General features: G+C 54.5%; 1 protein-coding gene across 2 annotated transcripts in view; it reads left to right on the forward strand.

Annotated features, from left to right (window-relative positions):
• The window catches only part of PPFIA3 (PTPRF interacting protein alpha 3), a 30,704-nt gene that overhangs the window by 1,969 nt on the left and 11,243 nt on the right, over window positions 1-17,492 (forward strand). For both annotated transcript variants that reach the window (XM_005589858.3, XM_015441489.3), the window contains exons 2-18: window positions 5,343-5,597; window positions 5,848-5,949; window positions 6,332-6,496; window positions 6,863-6,937; window positions 7,472-7,546; window positions 7,856-8,077; window positions 10,217-10,363; window positions 10,453-10,587; window positions 11,013-11,096; window positions 11,250-11,381; window positions 11,853-11,915; window positions 12,050-12,129; window positions 12,980-13,124; window positions 13,932-14,119; window positions 15,425-15,647; window positions 16,528-16,691; window positions 16,821-16,948. In XM_005589858.3, the coding sequence (XP_005589915.1) occupies window positions 5,358-5,597; window positions 5,848-5,949; window positions 6,332-6,496; window positions 6,863-6,937; window positions 7,472-7,546; window positions 7,856-8,077; window positions 10,217-10,363; window positions 10,453-10,587; window positions 11,013-11,096; window positions 11,250-11,381; window positions 11,853-11,915; window positions 12,050-12,129; window positions 12,980-13,124; window positions 13,932-14,119; window positions 15,425-15,647; window positions 16,528-16,691; window positions 16,821-16,948 (2,368 nt within the window). In that variant the 5' untranslated portion in view covers window positions 5,343-5,357. The remainder of the gene's footprint in view (window positions 1-5,342; window positions 5,598-5,847; window positions 5,950-6,331; window positions 6,497-6,862; window positions 6,938-7,471; window positions 7,547-7,855; window positions 8,078-10,216; window positions 10,364-10,452; window positions 10,588-11,012; window positions 11,097-11,249; window positions 11,382-11,852; window positions 11,916-12,049; window positions 12,130-12,979; window positions 13,125-13,931; window positions 14,120-15,424; window positions 15,648-16,527; window positions 16,692-16,820; window positions 16,949-17,492) is intronic.

Below are 17,492 nucleotides of genomic sequence, written 5' to 3' on the forward strand. Positions count from 1 at the left end.
CACAATCACAGCTCACTGCAGCCTCCACCTGCTGGGCTCAGGTGATCCTCCCACCTTAGCCTCCTGAGTAGCTGGGACCGCAGGCATGCACCACCAGGCCTGGCTAATTAAAAAAAAATATTTTTGGCCAGGTGTGGTGGCTCATGCCGGTAATCCCAGCACTTCGGGAGGCTGAAGTGGGCGGATCACCTGAGGTCAGGATTTTGAGACCAGCCTGGACAACATAGAGAAACCCTGTCTCTACCAAAAATACAAAATTAGCCAGGTGTGGTGGCACATGCCTGTAATCCTAGCTACTCAGGAGGCTGAGGCAGGAGAGAGTCGCTTGAACCCAGGGGGTGGAGGTTGCATTGAGCTGAGATCGAGTCATTGCACTCCAGCCTGAGCAACAAGAGTGAAACTCCGTCTCTTTTTTTTTTTTTTTTTGGTAGAGATGGGGGTTTCACCATGTTGCCCAGACTGGTCTGAAACTCCTAGGCTCAAGCGATCCTTCTCCCTCGGCTCCCCAAAGTGCTGGGATTACAGGCATGGCCACTGCGCCCAGCCCGGTCACATTTCTTGTTGCACATGTGCTCTTGCTTTGCTCCATGTTCTAGATTCCTTCTAAACACAAGAACACTCCCGGTTGATGTCTGTTCTGTGTTCCATTTTCATTCCAGGCATGGTCTGAGTTCTAGGCCAGATGCCAAATTCTAGGCATGTCTTTTCTTTTTTTTTTTTGAGACGGAGTTTTGTTCTTGTCGCCCAGGCTGGAGTGCAATGGCACAATCTTGACTCACCACAACCCCCCCCCCCCCCCCCCCCCGTTTCAAGTGATTCTCCTGCTTCAGCCTCCTGAGTAGCTGGGATTACAGGGGCCCGCCACCAAGCCCGGCTAATTTTTTGTATTTTTAGTAGAGACGGGGTTTCTCCATGTTGGTCAGACTGGTCTCAAACTCCCAACCTCAGGTGATCGCCCGCCTCGGCCTCCCGAAGTGCTGGGATTATAGGCGTGAGCCACTGTGCCCAGCCTTTGTTTTTTCAAATGTTTAGATAAGACCCCTAAGCCAGATTCTGATCCCACCGTATCCTCAGACCTGCTCCAAAGTTTTAGCAATCAGTCCTTCCTTCTTTGCTAAATGTTCATTTCAAGTGTGTTCCCAGTTTCAGCCACATTGTTCTAGATTCCATTCTCTTCCCAGGGACAATCTAACTTCTAAAATGTGTGTGTTCCAAGTATGTGCTCTAGGCTTCCTAATTCGTGCTATTGATTCTAGAATGCCCTCCCCTGTTTCCCTGTTTTAGGTTCTAAGTTCTATCTAATTGCACATTCTTTTTTGTTGTTGTTTAGCTTTTTTTTTTTTTTTTTTTGAGACGGAGTCTCACTCTGTGGCTCAGGCTGGAGTGCAGTGGCTCCATCTCAGCTCACTGCAAGCTCTGCCTCCCGGGTTCACGCCATTCTCCTGCCTCAGCCTCCCGAGTAGCTGGGGCTACAGGCGCCCGCCACCTTGCCCGGCTAATTTTTCATATTTTTAGTAGAGATGGAGTTTCACCGTGTTAGCCAGGATGGTCTCCATCTCCTTATCTCGTGATCCACCGGCCTCAGCCTCCCAAAGTGCTAGGATTACACGCGTAAGCCACTGTGCCCGGCCTGTTGTTTAGTTTTTATTTTATTTTTGAGATAGTGTCTTGCTCTGTGACCCAGGCTGGAGTGCAGTGGTGTGATCTCAGCTCACTGCAACCTCTGCCTCATGGTTCAAGCAATTCTCCTGCCTCAGCCTCCCAAGTAGCTGGGACTACAGGCACATGCCACCACGCCTGGCTAGTTATTTTTGTATTTTTAGTAGAGATAGGGTTTCACTATGTTGGCCAGGCTGGTCTCAAACTCCTGACCTCAAGTGATCCCTCTCCTGCCTCCCAAAGTGCTAGGATTACAGGCGTGAACCACCGTGCCTGGCCTGTTATTGTTGTTTAGACATTGGGTCTCATGTTACTGAGGCTCATCTCGAGTGAAGCGATCCTCCCACCTTGGCCTTCCAAAGTGCTGGAATTACAAGCATGAGCCACTGTGCCTGACTCTAAATTCACTTTTTTTTCTTTTGAGACTGAGTCTCACTTTGTCGCCCAGGCTGGAGTGCAGTGGCGCAATCTCGGCTCACTGCAACCTCCGCCTCCCAGGTTCAAGCAAGTTCTCCTGCCTCAGCCCCCCGAGTAGCTGGGATTACAGGTGTGTACCACCACGTGGTGGTGCACGCCTGGCTAATATTTGTGTTTTTAGTAGAGACGGGGTTTCACCATGTTGGCCAGGCTGGTCTCGAAATCCTGACCTCAAATGATCCACCCGGCTCAGCCTCCCAAAATGCTGGGATTACAGGAATGAACCACCGCACCCGGCCTCATATTCTTAAATGTAAAAGATTCCCAATGAAATGTTCTACATAATGTTTTCCTTCCCCCGGTTCTAGGTTCTAGGCCCATTCATTTTCTGTCATTTTTTCCCCAGTGCAGCCTTAGTTTAGAACTTGTCCCCTGGTGGATCGTGGGTTTTATCCTCCATCTGCCACTTTGGCATTCTAAGCTTGTTCTAGGCTCTCTCTTATTCTGGAGCCTTCAGCCTGGAAATGTCCTTATTTCCAGAACAACCCCCCTCCTTTGCCAGCTCAGTCTTTATTCCAGGAAATGCTCAATTCTCAACATGCATCCTTTTGATCCCTCCCCCTCCCCACCCCATAGACACTTCTAAGCTCCAAGCAAACTCTTAGACACATGACAAAACCAAGGATGTGACTCCTGCTGCTATATTATTTTTTTTAAATGTAATTAAATTTTAAAAATCCATTTATTTATTTATTTCAAGACCGGGTTATGAGACTGGTTAATTTTTGTATTTTTTTTTTTTTTTTGTACAAATGGGGTTTCACCATGTTTCCCAGGCTGGTCTCAAACCCCTGGGCTCAAGTGATCCTCCCACCTCGGCCTCCCAAAGTGCTGGGATTACAGCCGTGAGCCACTGCGCCCGGGCCCCTGCTGTATTCTGTGTTATACCTTCATCCCTAGCAGGTTCTGAGTTCTAGATTTTATCTGCTGACTATGTTTGCTATGTATTGCATAAGGTATATTCATGGATGTCATTATGTATGTGGGGTTCCGGGGTGACCTGGACACTAAGTTATTGGGTTGCTCTTGGCTGGTTCTAGATTGTAGGTTTCAGAACATAGTTCCAGATTACTCTGCTTAGTCCTATGAGCAGTTCTTACTCCAAGCCAATGAAAGCGTGGAAGCATACTTCTATTCCCCACCCTGTACTGTGTGTAGTAACTTTCTAGGTTCTATGTCCAGCCTTGCTGTGTTTTTTATTTCCTTCTCGGTGAATTTAAGGCTCTGGAACAGCCTCCCTAAAACATCTGTGTTGCATCGTCTGAGTGGGTTGCTGGTTTTAGATACCATATTGGGGCTGCGCGAGGTGGCTCATGCCTTTAATCCCAGCACTTTGGGAGGCCGAGGCAGGCAGGATCACGAGGTCAGGAGATTTAGCCCATCCTGGCTAACACGGTGAAACCCCGTCTCTACTAAAAATAATAATAATAATAATTAGCCGAGCGTGGCAGCACGAGCCTGTAGTCCCAGTTACTCGGGAAGCTGAGGCAGGAGAATCGCTTGAACCCGGGAGGCAGAGGTTGCAGTGAGCCGAGATCGCGCCAGTGCACTCCAGCCTGGGCGATAGAGTGAGACTCCGTCTCAAAAAAAAAAAAAAAAGAACATGTTGGTTTTTGGCCTACGGCTGGCTTGCCCTCTTAGAATCGTTTTCCTGAATCTTTCCTCTGAGTGTGGGATTCGCCTGCCTAGATTCTCAGATGCACCACTTCAAACATCCAAGGAGACAGGAACCCAGCTGCCTCCTCTCCCAGGGCCCACGGCCCTCAGGCCCTCCTCTCCTCACAGGAGTCCAAGGCCCCAGTCCCAGGCTTTGGACATAGTCCGCATACTGGGCGGGGCTGGGAATTATCCACGGTCAGAACCGGTTATGCGCTGCCCGCAGGGGGAGAAGGAAAAGAAGGAACTGAGTGAAAGTCCCTCCTGCTTTCGGCCGGGCCAGCTGGACCCGTCGGACCTGATGTGTGTGAAGGGAGCGGTTCAGTGGGCCTGGCTTCATCTCCGCCCTGTCCCAAGTTCCAGGCACCCAAGTCCCGCCTTCCTGCCCCAGAAACCCCGCCCCTTCCTTGTCCCCCGCCCTTGGGTATAGCCCCAAGAGGGCTGGGGCTGGAGTTGGGGGAAGCATCCCGGAACTCCTGGGTCCTGGCGGAGGAGCTGTGCACCCAGGGGCCTGGGGGAGGAGGGGCCTGAAGGAAATTGAAGTAGGTGGAGTTGGGCTGGCTAGTAGGTGAGACCAACTCTGTGACATTATACAGGTAACCACATCCTAGTGACCTAATCCTGGGTCCCTGGCCCTTTGGCATTCTGAAGGCATGGTTCTGGTCTGGGCCTCAGTTTTCCTACCCGTGCAGTGGGTTGAGGGGGATACTTAGTAGAGCCAGACTAGATAGAAACTGATGTTCTCCACATTCACTCACACGATGCCAGGGTCACCCAGCTTTGGTAACTTTGAGTGGGCTAGGCTTAGGTTTACTGCCAATGTCTGATGGAGTCTGACCTCAGTTTTCCCAAATCCTCACCCAGGTAGCCAGGACTGTTTTCCTAAGAGCAATGGCACAGGCATGATGGCATACTTTGGGATGCCGAGGCAGGAGGATCCCTTGAGTCCTGGGCAACATAGTGAGACCTTGTCTCTACCAAAAAAAAAAAAAAAAAAGGTCAGGCACGGTGGCTTACGCCTGTTATCCCAGCACTTTGGGAGGCCAAGGCGGGCAGATCACAAGGTCAGGAGTTCAAGACCAGCCTGGCCAACCTGGTGAAACCCTGTCTCTACTAAAAATACAAAAATTAGCTGGGCGTGGTGGCGCGTTCCTGTAATCCCAGCTACTCGGCTACTCGGGAGGCTGAGGGAGAATTGCTTGAACCGGGACCCGGGAGGTGGAGGTTGCAGTGAGCCGAGATCGCATCACCGCACTCCAGTTCAACAACAACAACAAAAAAAAAAAAGGAAAAGAAAAAAGAAGAAGAATAGGCCTCAGTTTCCTCTGGCAGCACCTCCCGGCCAATCTTTGGTTTCTCTGGTGGGGTGACAGGGTGACAGTGCCTGTTTCCCTGTGTCATGATCAGAGTGCCTGGGCCTCAGTTTCTTCTGTGCAGTGCTTGGTTTGCCCCAACTGTTTCTCCTACATGGTATCCGAGTGGCCGTGCCTCAGTTTCTCTGTTGTGCCTTGACAAGGCCGGTCTATTCCTTGCCCCTCCCCGCCCCGCAGGCCCGCACCGCCGCCATGATGTGCGAGGTGATGCCCACCATCAGCGAGGATGGCCGGCGGGGCTCGGCGCTGGGCCCGGACGAGGCGGGCGGGGAGCTGGAGCGCCTCATGGTCACGATGCTCACGGAGCGCGAGCGCCTGCTGGAGACGCTGCGCGAGGCACAGGACGGGCTGGCTACAGCGCAGCTGCGGTTGCGCGAGCTTGGCCACGAGAAGGACTCGCTGCAGCGTCAGCTCAGCATCGCGCTGCCCCAGGTCTGGGCGGGGCAGGGGCGGGGCCTGAGGGGCGGGGCCTCGGGGAAGAAGGCTGTCCGGAAGGGGCCGGGCTTGGCGCCTGGAAGGGAGGAGTCTGGGCGAGGCTTGCTATTAATGGGCGGGGCCTGAGTGGCAAGGGAGAGCGGGACTTAGCAGGGAGGGCGGGACCTTCAAACTTCCAGTCCCAGGGAATGAAGGAGCTAGGGAAAGGATTGAGCTGAATGTCCAGATCCTGCCAATGTCTGGACAGGAGTTTGCAGCTCTGACAAAGGAGCTGAACTTATGTCGGGAGCAGCTGCTGGAGAGGGAGGAAGAGATTGCAGAGCTGAAGGCGGAACGGAACAACACGCGGGTGAGGAGTGTTGAGGGCGGGGCCTAAGTGGGGCGGGGCCTCGTTGTGTTGAAGTGGGGGGCGGGGCCTCGCAGTGTTGCAGCCTGACCTATTTTTTTCCATCTCGCCTTTCTGCCTTCTCCTCTTCCCTGCTCCCACTTCCTGGCTGGTCTCCCACTCTGGTCCCACTCCTTCCTCCCTGTCTCTATAATTTTTCTCCTCTCTTCTGTACCACCCCTTCCTTGACCCCGACCTTCTCTCTTTTCCTGACCTGTCTCTCTCCGTGCTCCTTTATTTGGCTCCATCTTTTCCTCCATGTGTCCGCCCTACCTGTCACCCTTTTTCTCAACTTTGCCCCTTTTCCCTTGCCTCTTTTCCTTGACCCCATGCCGTGTGCCTGTAGCTGCTCCTGGAACACCTGGAGTGCCTGGTGTCCAGGCACGAGAGGTCACTGCGCATGACCGTGGTGAAGCGCCAGGCACAGTCCCCGGGTGGGGTCTCCTCGGAGGTAGAAGTACTCAAGGCTCTAAAGTCTCTCTTCGAGCACCACAAGGCCCTGGATGAGAAGGTATGAGAATTAGAAGAGCAGGGGTGGAGAATGGAAACCCATAGTTGACTGGGGCTGTTCTGAGTGGGAGAGATTCTGGCCGTGATTGGTTGGGGATGTTCTGAGTTGGAAGAATGTTGACTGTGATTGATTGGGACAGGCTACATAGACTGGGACCTGACTGGTTGATAGCAGAAAAATAAACCAGGATGGGGGCTACCAGTGGATGGGGCAGACTGGATAGCTGGTTGCGGCTGCATACCCGTTATGGAGACAGGAGCCCCAAGGCTGCCCTATCGGATCCGTCCCAGGGGTGTTCTGGGCCAGGGGCAATTGTCCTCAATTGGGTCTGGTCTCCAGCTGACTATTGCCCTGCCCCATCCCCAGGTCCGGGAGCGGCTGCGGATGGCGCTGGAGCGCGTGGCAGTGCTCGAGGAGGAGCTGGAACTGAGCAATCAGGAGGTGTGGGTGTGGCCAAGAAGGGGAGGTTGAATCCAAGCGGAGGGGCTAAGGGGCTGCACATGGGGCGGAGCCGGTTGGGTGGGTTCCAGAAAGAATCTATTGGGGCAGGACTACGGCGGACAACCAATGGGGATGGACTATGGAGAGAAACCAGTGGGGTTCCTAAGTGGGCACACAGCAGTGCTACGGAGGGAACCTCCCAGTGAGAGTGAGATTAAGGGTAGAACCAGGGACTGGGGCTCAGGCTGGGACTAAGGAGGAAGTGATTGGATGGGGAAAGGCGGGGCTAAAGCGGAAACTTTGCCCAGGAGGCTAAGGGGAAGAGTAAGGGTAGACGCCCTCCGTGGTGGCAGCTAAGGAGGGATATAAAGAGGGACAGGGCCTAAGGGTAAACCGTGGGGTAGGCATGGCCGCAGCACGACCGGAGGCATCTCAGATGGGGCCGCCTATCCGCTTAGAGGGCCAGTGCCAGTGAGAAGTAGAGCTGGGGGTTCAGGGAGCCCCTGTGCTCTGATTCCCCTTTCACACTTCCAGACTCTGAACCTTCGAGAGCAGCTGTCTAGGCGGCGGTCAGGGCTGGAAGAGCCGGGCAAGGATGGGGATGGGCAGGTGAGACATGGAAGTCCCTCCCTGTGACCTCCATTCAACTCTCTGACTTTGTTATGGTGTCTGTCATGTTTGGCATAATCCTCATGGGCCCTAAGATGGATGCACCTCTAAGACTGTCACAGAGCTTTGACCTCTGATTCAGGTCACCTAGCTAACTTCTGTGACCTCCTTCACTGACCCCTGTGGACTCTGACCAGCATGGTCCATATTGATCTTTGATCTCCTTTCAGCTGATTGACTTTCTCCTTGGATTTCCTCTGTGTTTTCGGAGACACTCTGAGATCTTGTCCCTTGCTTCCCTCACTCCAGACTCTTGCCAATGGCCTGGGTCCTAGCGGGGATTCCAACCGGCGCACAGCAGAGCTGGAGGAGGCCCTGGAGCGGCAACGCGCCGAGGTGTGCCAGCTGCGGGAGCGCCTGGCGGTGCTGTGCCGTCAGATGAGCCAGCTGGAGGAGGAGTTGGGCACTGCGCACCGCGAGCTGGGCAAGGCGGAGGAAGCCAACTCCAAGCTGCAGCGCGACCTCAAGGAGGTGAGGCCCCAGGGAGGTGGGCTGCCCTCCGTCCCTCACCTTTCCGTAGCGCTCTCCCTCGCGCATTGCTCATGAATGGCAGAACCTCGATTCAGTCCACAGGCTGGGTGACTCCTCCTCTCTGAGATTCAGTTTCCTTACCTGTGAAAGGAGATGTATGATTCTCATCAGAGGGTGAGCCTGTGGCGCAGAGTACACACTCCATAACTGCTCGTAATTACTTTGTTACCTAACTTTGGGTCCTTCTCTGGTGCCTCTAAATGGATTTTTTTTTTTTTTCCTTTTGTGAGACAGAGTCTGGCTGTGTCGTCCAGGCTGGAGTGCAGTGGCATGATCTCGGCTCACTGCCACCTCTGCTTCCCGGGTTCAAGTGATTCTCCTGCCTCAGGCTCCCAAGTAGCTAGAACTACAGGTGCCCGCCACCACGCCTGGCTAATTTATTTTTTATTTTTTATTTTTAGTAGAGATAGGGTTTCACTATGTTGGCCAGGCTGGTCTTGAACTCCTGACCTCAGGTGATCCACCCGCCTCGGCCTCCCAAAGTGTTGGGATTACAGGTGTGAGCCACCACACCCAGCCTTTTTTTTTTTTTTTTGAGATGGAATCTCGCTCTGTCACCCAGGCTGGAGTGCAGTGGTGCAATCTCGGCTCACTGCAACCTCTGCCTCCTGGTTCAAGCGATTCTCTTGCCTCAGTCTCCCGAGTAGCTGGGACTACAGACGTGTGCTGCCATACCTGGCTTTTTTTTTTTTTTTTTTTTTTTAATCTTTAGTAGAAATGGGGTTTCACCATATTGGCCAGGCTAGTCTCGAACCCCTGACCTCAAGTGATCCGCTCGCCTTGGCTTCCCAAAGTGCTGGGATTATGAGCGTGAGCCACTGCGCCGAGCCTCTAAATGGCATCTTTTGTGGGTATTTCACCCCTTCCTGGCTTAGGCCGCTTTATCCTAATCCCGGTGACCCCAGGGCGCTGCTGGGAAATGTGGACCTGGATTCTTGAAGGCAGTGGATGAGAAAGAAGAGTGAGCACTAGGATTAGCCTGGGCAACATAGTGACACCCCGTCTCTACTTTAAAAAATAAATAGCCGGGAGTGGTGGCGGGTGCCTTTAGTCCCAGCCACCAGAAAGGCTGAGGCATAAGAATCACTTGAGCTTGGGAGGTGGAGGTTGCAGTAAGCCGAGATCCGTACCACTGTACTCCAGCCAGGGTGCTAGAGTGAAACTCCGCCAAAAAAAGAAAAAGAAAAAAATAGAAAAAGAAAAAGAGACCGGGCGCGGTTGCTCATGCTTGTAATCTCAGCACTTTGGGAGGCCGAGGCAGGCAGATTACCTGAGGTCAGGAGTTCAAGACTAGCCTGGCCAACATGGTGAAATTCCCATCTCTACTGAAAATACAAAAATTAGCCAGGCGTGGTAGCGGGTGCCTGTAATCCCAGCTACTCGAGAGGCGGAGGCAGGAGAATCGCTTGAACCCAGGAGGTGGAGGTTGCAGTGAGCCGAGATCACACCACTGCACTCCAGCCTGGGTGACAGAGCAAGACTCTCTCTCAAAAAAAAAAAAAGGAAAGAGAGAGAGAGTCTTCATCTGGGATTTTTTTTAAAGCCTGAATAGCCACGGGGGCTACTGGGAAATGTAGCCCCACCACGTGGGCTACCAGAAGGTCCATCTCCCATGAGACCTTGGAGCACCTCTTTTGGGGTTCTAAGCCTCTGGTACCGTGGTAGTTCTTGGGAGGTGTTGTCTTCTAGGTAGAAGGGATCCTTATTTCCCATGAGACCACAGGACACTTGCTCTTTGATTCTAAGTCTGCTCTATGCCAGAAATTAGTGAAAAATCCAAGCCCTGGGTTTTGAGGAAAGGGCTGGAGTGGAGACTTCACATCCCACAGGCCTCAGATCCTCTGCACGTAGAGGATCTGAGCCTGCAGCGGCCTAGAAGCTCATGGGAGGTGTAGCACCACCATTTTAACTCGCAGGTGGCAGGGACTTAAGATGGGCTAGTCCTGGGAGCTCTTAGCAGGTGTGATACCACCATTCTGACTCCTGTGTCAGGGCACTTTGTTTACCAGGAAACAAGGGGATGCCCCATCGGCTCCCCCAGGGGCTCGCAGTCCACGGGGCCCTTTGCCACCTCCGCAGGCACTGGCGCAGCGGGAAGATATGGAGGAGCGGATTACGACGCTGGAGAAGCGCTACCTGAGCGCCCAGCGCGAGGCCACGTCTCTGCACGACGCCAACGACAAACTGGAGAACGAGTTAGCTAGCAAGGAGTCACTGTATCGGCAGGTGGGGGCGCAGCCCGGGAGGGGCGATGGGGCGGCGCCGGGGCCCAGGTGACGCAGCCCGTCCCCTCCGCCTGCCTCTCCCTCCCCCAGAGTGAAGAGAAGAGCCGTCAGCTGGCCGAGTGGTTGGACGACGCCAAGCAGAAGCTGCAGCAGACGCTGCAGAAGGCGGAGACTTTGCCCGAGATAGAGGCGCAGCTGGCGCAGCGCGTGGCGGCACTCAACAAGGTGCGGGGAGGACTTGGGTCGCGACCTTGTGTGGGGGAAGGAGTGGGGCCTAGAAGAGGCAGGGTCGCGAATCTGGAGGGGTAGGAGCGAGGTCAGAACCCTGGATTTGGGGGAAAGTGTGGGGCCTAGGGGCTGGGAAAGGGTCAGGACTTGGAATGAGGAGGGCCTGGAGGTTTGCACGCGGGACGGATGGGAGCGGGGTTCTCTAGCCTGGACTGAAAGGCCGGGTGGCCTGGAACCTGAGAGGGAAGGAATAGGTCCTGAAAAAGTGGACTAGGCGCAGGGGCGGGGCCTGACTCATAGCTGCAGGGGAGGAGCCTGGCGCTGTGGGGGCGGGACCTGGCGCTCCACCTTGGAGGAGGTGGGGCTCGGAGCCTGACTGATCCTGGAAGGGTAAGTCACACGCCCTGAGTTCCATCCTCTAGGCTGAGGAACGTCATGGGAATTTCGAGGAGCGGCTTCGGCAGCTGGAGGCCCAACTGGAAGAGAAGAATCAAGAGCTGCAACGGGTGAGGGGGCGGAAGACAGCGCAGAGGGTGGGGCTTCGAGGCAGGGGCGGAGCTTAATGAGGAGGCTGGGGACCCGGGGGCGGGGCTTAGAGCAAGGGCGGTGGTCTGGGCAGGGTGGGCTTGAGCACGCCCGCCCCGCTCTGCTTTGCACAGGCCCGGCAGCGGGAGAAGATGAACGATGACCACAATAAGCGGCTGTCCGAGACGGTGGACAAGCTGCTGAGCGAGTCCAACGAGCGCTTACAGCTTCACCTCAAGGAGCGCATGGGGGCGCTGGAGGAGAAGGTGCGCCCCCCATCCAGGACTGCGGGACGGGGAAATCTGGGACTACCTCTTGCTGGAATCCTGAGGCCCCAGGCCTTTCTCTCAGATCTGTTATCGGAGGCCTCCCTAAATCCCGGCATCCTGAGTTGGGCAGCCTTCTCTGCTGTATTGCCCAGACCCGCTTTTTCACCTATTCTAGACGTTCCAAGAGCCGAATTCTGGGGCACCCATGCCTCAAGTCCTTGACTTTTTCCAAAGCCTCCAACCCCATGGACCCCCAAACCCTGAACCCTCTGAGATTGCACAGGGTGTTGCATCCCGGGGCTTCTCTCCCCAGAAACATCGTTGTTCCTGCTCCCCCGAAACTCACCATTTGTCCATCTCAGTCTTCCTGGGTCCCCTCAGGCCTGTCTGTGTGCATTGGGAGCTGCCTGCAGCCCCAGGGGCGTGCCCCTCTCAGGTCCCACTCCCTCACTTCACCTGTCTCCACAGAACTCCCTGAGCGAGGAGATAGCCAACATGAAGAAGCTTCAGGATGAGCTGCTGCTAAACAAGGTAGGGGGCCCTGAGGGGACAGGAGGAGGAAGTTGGGGCAGTGTTTGCCGAGGCTAGGGTCCGCAAGTCTGGCAGGGGCTGTGCCTCCTGGGCGGAGCAGATTCTAACCCGACACCTCCAACACCGGCCCCCAGGAGCAGCTCTTGGCGGAAATGGAGCGAATGCAGATGGAGATCGACCAGCTGCGGGGGAGGCCACCATCCTCCTACTCCAGGTGACAGCAGCCCTCCTGCCCTGCCTCCACCATGGAGCCTCGTTGGCCAAGCTCCTCCCTTCTAATCCCCACTTCCTATCCTCCCGAGATTTCTACTGATCCCTCTGGTTTTTTTTTTTTTTTTTTTTTTTGAGACAGAGTCTTACTCTGTTGCCCAGGCTGGAATGCAGTGGCACGATTCCGGCTCACTGCAACCTCCACCTCCTGAGTTCAAGCGATTCTCGTCCCTCAACCACCCGAGTAGCTGGGACTACAGGCGAGCACCACCCCAGCCGGCTAATTTTTGTAGTTTTAGTGGAGACGGGGTTTTGCCATGTTGACCAGGCTGGTCTGGAACCCCAGACCTGAAGTGATCCTCCCACCTTGGCCTCCCAAAGTGCTGGAATTACAGATGTGAGCCACCGCGCTTAGCCCCCTCTGTTTTTTTACCCTGACTTTATTTATTTACTTTTTCTTTCTTTTGAGACAGAGTCTCGCTCTGTTGCCCGGGCTAGAGTGCACTGGCACGATCTCAGCTCACTGCAACCTCTGCCTCCCCGGTTCAAGTGATTTTCCCTGCCTCAGCCTCTAGAGTGGCAGGGACTACAGGAACCCACCACCATGTCCAGCTAATTTTTTAATTTTTAGTAGAGACGGGGCTTCACCATGTTGGCCTGGTCTCGAACTCCTGACCTTAAGTGATCTGCCTACCTCGGCCTCCCAAAGTGCTGGGATTACAGGCCTGAGTCACCAGGCCTGGCCCCTTGACCCTGACTTCAGGGCCCTGGCCCTAGGTCTGTCTCTGTGACCCCTTGCCTCTGTGCCCTTTTCCTGACCCCTTGGTCCCTGACTGCTTTCCTCACGCCCACAGGTCTCTTCCTGGCAGTGCCCTGGAGCTCCGTTACTCTCAGGCACCCACATTACCTTCTGGTGCCCACCTGGATCCCTATGTGGCTGGCAGTGGTCGGGCAGGCAAGAGGGGCCGCTGGTCGGGGGTCAAGGAGGAGCCCTCCAAGGTCAGCAGCTGCCTCTGGAGCCTGGACTGAGCAGGGCTTGGGTGGGCAGCGGTAGGAAGTGAAGCTAAATCCATGGGACTCCGGGAGGAAGCTGAGTTGAGAGGCAGGATCTCCTGGACTCACCCACTCACCCTTTCTTCTCTCCTTCCCTGCAACCCTCTTGCCTGGATGTCTCCTCCTGTGGATGTCCTGCCACCTGGTGAGAACCCGAGAGTAATGATGGGACTGGGAGGGGCGTATGGAATCCCAGAGTAGGTGGGGTTAGGTGAGGAACAGGAGCCAGCTGAGTCATGGGAATCAGGGGCAGGAGTGGAGTCATGGGTGTGGGCGTGGCTTGGAAAGGGTTTGGGGAGGGATCAAGGACAGGGGCCTGTCAAGAGAAGAAGTCGGAGGCTGGGCAGGGTGGTCCATGCCTGTAATCCCAACACTTGCTGGCGCTGAGGCAGGCAGATCACTTGAGGTCGGGAGTTCGAGAGCAGCCTTGCCAAAATGGCGTCTCTAGGAAAAATGCAAAAATTAGCCGGGCATGGTAGCGGGCACCTGTAATCCCAGCTACTGAGGAGACAGGCAGAAGAATCATTCGAACCTGGGAGGCAGAGGTTGCAGTAACCTGAGATTGCGCCACCGCACTCCAGCCTGGGCGACAGAGAGAGACACTGTCTCAAGAAAAAAGAAAAAGAAAAAGAAATAAAGGTGGGCTGGGAAAAGCATCAGTGAGGTCAGGAAAGGTCAGGATCATGAGCCAAGACCCAGCACCAACCTCGGCCCCCACCCACCTGATGTCGCTCTGTCCCCACACAGGGACAGGATTGGGAGCGGTCTGCCCCTGCGGGCTCCATACCACCCCCATTCCCTGGGGAGCTGGACGGCTCAGATGAGGAGGAGGCAGAGGGGATGTTTGGGGCTGAGCTGCTGTCCCCCAGTGGGCAGGCTGACGTGCAGACGCTGGCCATCATGCTTCAGGAGCAGCTGGAGGCCATCAACAAGGAGATCAAGTGAGCCCTGGCCCCGCCCTGGCCCACCCTGCCCTACCTGAGCTGACTCCACAGCCCTTTTGGCTCCGGAGGCCTGAAAGCCTGAGTCCATCTCCTCTTACACCATCCACAGGAATTCTTCCAGCCCAACACTCACTCCACTGTCCAGGCATCCCCTAAGATACACTCAGAAGTCTTCTATGTGCTACCTACACATATACCCCCAGCCAGTACTCACCATTCCCCGACACACCAGACTGCACCCCAAAATACCCCAGTTCCTCTCAATGCATCAAGAATCTTCCATTACGCTATCAATTTTGTGGTTTCACATAACAAGTGCCCAGAGTCTCCCACTACTCTAAGAATCTCAAGACAACACAAGGTTCCCAACCTCAAACACCAAGAATCTCCTCCTAATGCCCTAATCAAAAACTTCACCTCCAGGCCGGGCGCGGTGGCTCACGCCTGTAATCCTAGCACTTTGGGAGGCCGAGGCAGGCGGATCACGAAGTCAGGAGATCAAGACCCTCCTGGCTAACATGGTGAAACCTCATCTCTACTAAAATACAAAAAATTAACTGGGCATGTTGGCAGGCACCTGTAGTCCCAGCTACTGGGGAGGCTGAGGCAGGAGAATGGTGTGAACCCGGGAGGCGGAGCTTGCAGTGAGCCGAGATTGTGCCACTGCACTCCAGCCTGGGCGACAGAGCGAGACTCTGTCTCAAAAAACAAACAAATAAAAACTTCAACTCTATATACTAAGAATTTCTAATATAAAAAACGTCCCCAACTTATTAAGAAGCCCCCAATGATGTAATGTCTACCCCGATTCATCAGCAATGACCATATTCAGCAATTCTGCTATAACGCACTCCCCATGAGCCTTCAGCAAATATACCGTGACCACCACCTTCCATACTGAATGACTCCATGCCCTTCCCAGATCCTAGAGTGACCTGAGTCCCTGATCTCACACTGCTCCTGTTATGACCTTGCTCTTACAGTCCACCTTGAACTTGTCCTTTTGTCCACAGTAATCCCTTCATGATTTTCCAAACCACTATCATCAGGGCCACCCTGATGCAGACCTTGATCACCTTGACAGCCCTAATCCTGCAATGACTTCCTGAGACTATCAGGACTCCTTGACTCTCCTTGAGCCCGGGAGTCCTTCAGAAACCCACCAAAGCCCTCTGATGTCATTGCACCTTCCCCAGAATTCCCCTTGTCCCACCAAGCCTTTCTGGCCCCTTGGGCCCCCAGATTCCCTGTCCCACTGTCTGCTGCGGCCGCTTACCCAGTTTCCCCTATTTCCCTCCTCAGGCTGATCCAAGAGGAGAAGGAGACAACAGAACAGAGGGCAGAGGAGCTGGAGAGCCGGGTGTCCAGCTCTGGCTTGGACTCGTTGGGCCGCTACCGCAGCAGCTGCTCCCTGCCCCCCTCCCTCACCACCTCTACCCTTGCCAGCCCCTCCCCTCCCAGCTCTGGCCACTCAACTCCCCGCCTGGCACCCCCTAGCCCTGCCCGTGAGGGCACCGACAAGGCTGTGAGTGTTCTGAAGTCTCCCCAGCCTAGTAGGGGGATGGGGAGAGGTCAGAAGCAGGGCTCCGCAGTGAACAACAGTAACCCCTCATAGCAGTGGTTTTCCAAAGCAACCTTAGCTTTCCCTAAAGGTTCAAACTCAAAGAGCAAAGGGGAGGCGGAGTCACTGGGTTCTTGAACCCTAACTTTCACTTTAGTCAGATCTGGTCTACTTTTATTTCTCACGCATCAAGTTTCTGCATAGGATTTTAAAAAGTTTCTGGGCCGGGCGCGGTGGCTCACGCCTGTAATCCCAGCACTTTGGGAGGCCGAGGCAGGCGGATCGCGAGGTCAGGAGATCGAGACCATCCTGGCTAACACGGTGAAACACCGTCTCTACTAAAAATACAAAAAATCAGCTCAGCGTGGTGGCGGGCCTCTGTAGTCCCAGCTACTCGGGAGGCTGAGGCAGGAGAATGGCGTGAACCCAGGAGGCAGTGTTTGCAGTGAGCCGAGATCATGCCACTGCACTCTAGCCTGGGCGACAGAGCGAGACTCTGTCTCAAAAAAAAAAAAAAAAAAAAAAAAAAATTAGCCAGGCGTGGTGGCACATGCCTTTAATCTCAGCTACTTGGGAGGCTGAGGCAGGAGAATCTCTTGAACCTGGGAGGCAGAGGTTGCAGTGAGCCGAGATCGTGCCATTGCACTGCAGCCTGGGTGACAGAGTGAAACTCCATCTCAAAAAAAAAGTTTCTGCAACTCACCCTCACTTGAGCTAGACTACCTTTGGATACTGTTCTAAACCAGGGTCACCCCACACACCCCTCAGTAGACATCTCAGTTACTAAAGCGCCCCCGACATGACTCCTTGAACTCAGTCCAGCATCTGTGCCCTCTGTCCTCAGAATCATGTCCCTAAGGAGGAAGCTGGAGCTCCACGAGGGGAGGGGCCGGCCATCCCAGGAGACACCCCACCACCCACTCCCCGCTCTGCCCGTCTTGAAAGAATGACCCAGGCCTTGGCACTGCAGGCAGGGTCCCTGGAAGATGGGGGACCCTCACGGGGAAGGTCAGCAGGGACAAGGGATAGGGACAGGGAGAGGCTGGTTTGGGAAGATGAGAAGGGGGTGGACAAGGACTTGGGAGGAGAGGAGGCATCCCAGCCAGTATATGCTCTCATTCTCTCCTTCTTTCCCAGTGAGGGCACCCCAGACTCCCTACACAAAGCCCCCAAGAAGAAGAGCATCAAGTCATCCATAGGCCGTCTCTTTGGCAAGAAAGAGAAGGGACGAATGGGACCCCCAGGCCGGGACAGCTCTTCTCTGGGTGAGTACCTCACTCTAACCCTTCCCTCCTTTGTTCCTTCCTCCCTTCCTTTCTTTCTCCTTCTTGGTATGTTCACTTGACATTCATTCATGTCTTCATTCATTTGGTGATTTATTTAGAATTTGGAAGGAACACAGCTTGCCAAGGTAGGCAGGAGGAGGAGGGAAAAGGAAAGGGCACTCTGGGGCCTGCTTGGGTGACTGAGTGGGTAAATGAATTGATTTCCTTTACCTATTTTTTTGGTGGTGGTTTTTTTTTGGGGTTTTGTTGTTGTTGTTTTGAGACGGAGATTCGCTCTGTCACCCAGGCTGGAGTGCAGTGGCACGATCTTGGTTCACTGGAACTTCCACCTCCTGGGTTCAAGCAATTCTTCTGCCTCAGCCTCTTGAGCAGCTGGGACTACAGGCACCCACCACCATGCCTGACTACCTTTTTTTTTTTTTGTATTTTTAGTAGAGATAGGGTTTCGCCATGTTGGCCAGACTGGTCTTGAACTCCTGACCTTCGGTGATCCACCAGCCTCGGCCTCCCAAAGTGCTGGGAT

This window comes from Macaca fascicularis, chromosome 19 (genome assembly GCF_037993035.2).
Source record: "Macaca fascicularis isolate 582-1 chromosome 19, T2T-MFA8v1.1".
NCBI lineage: Eukaryota > Metazoa > Chordata > Mammalia > Primates > Cercopithecidae > Macaca > Macaca fascicularis.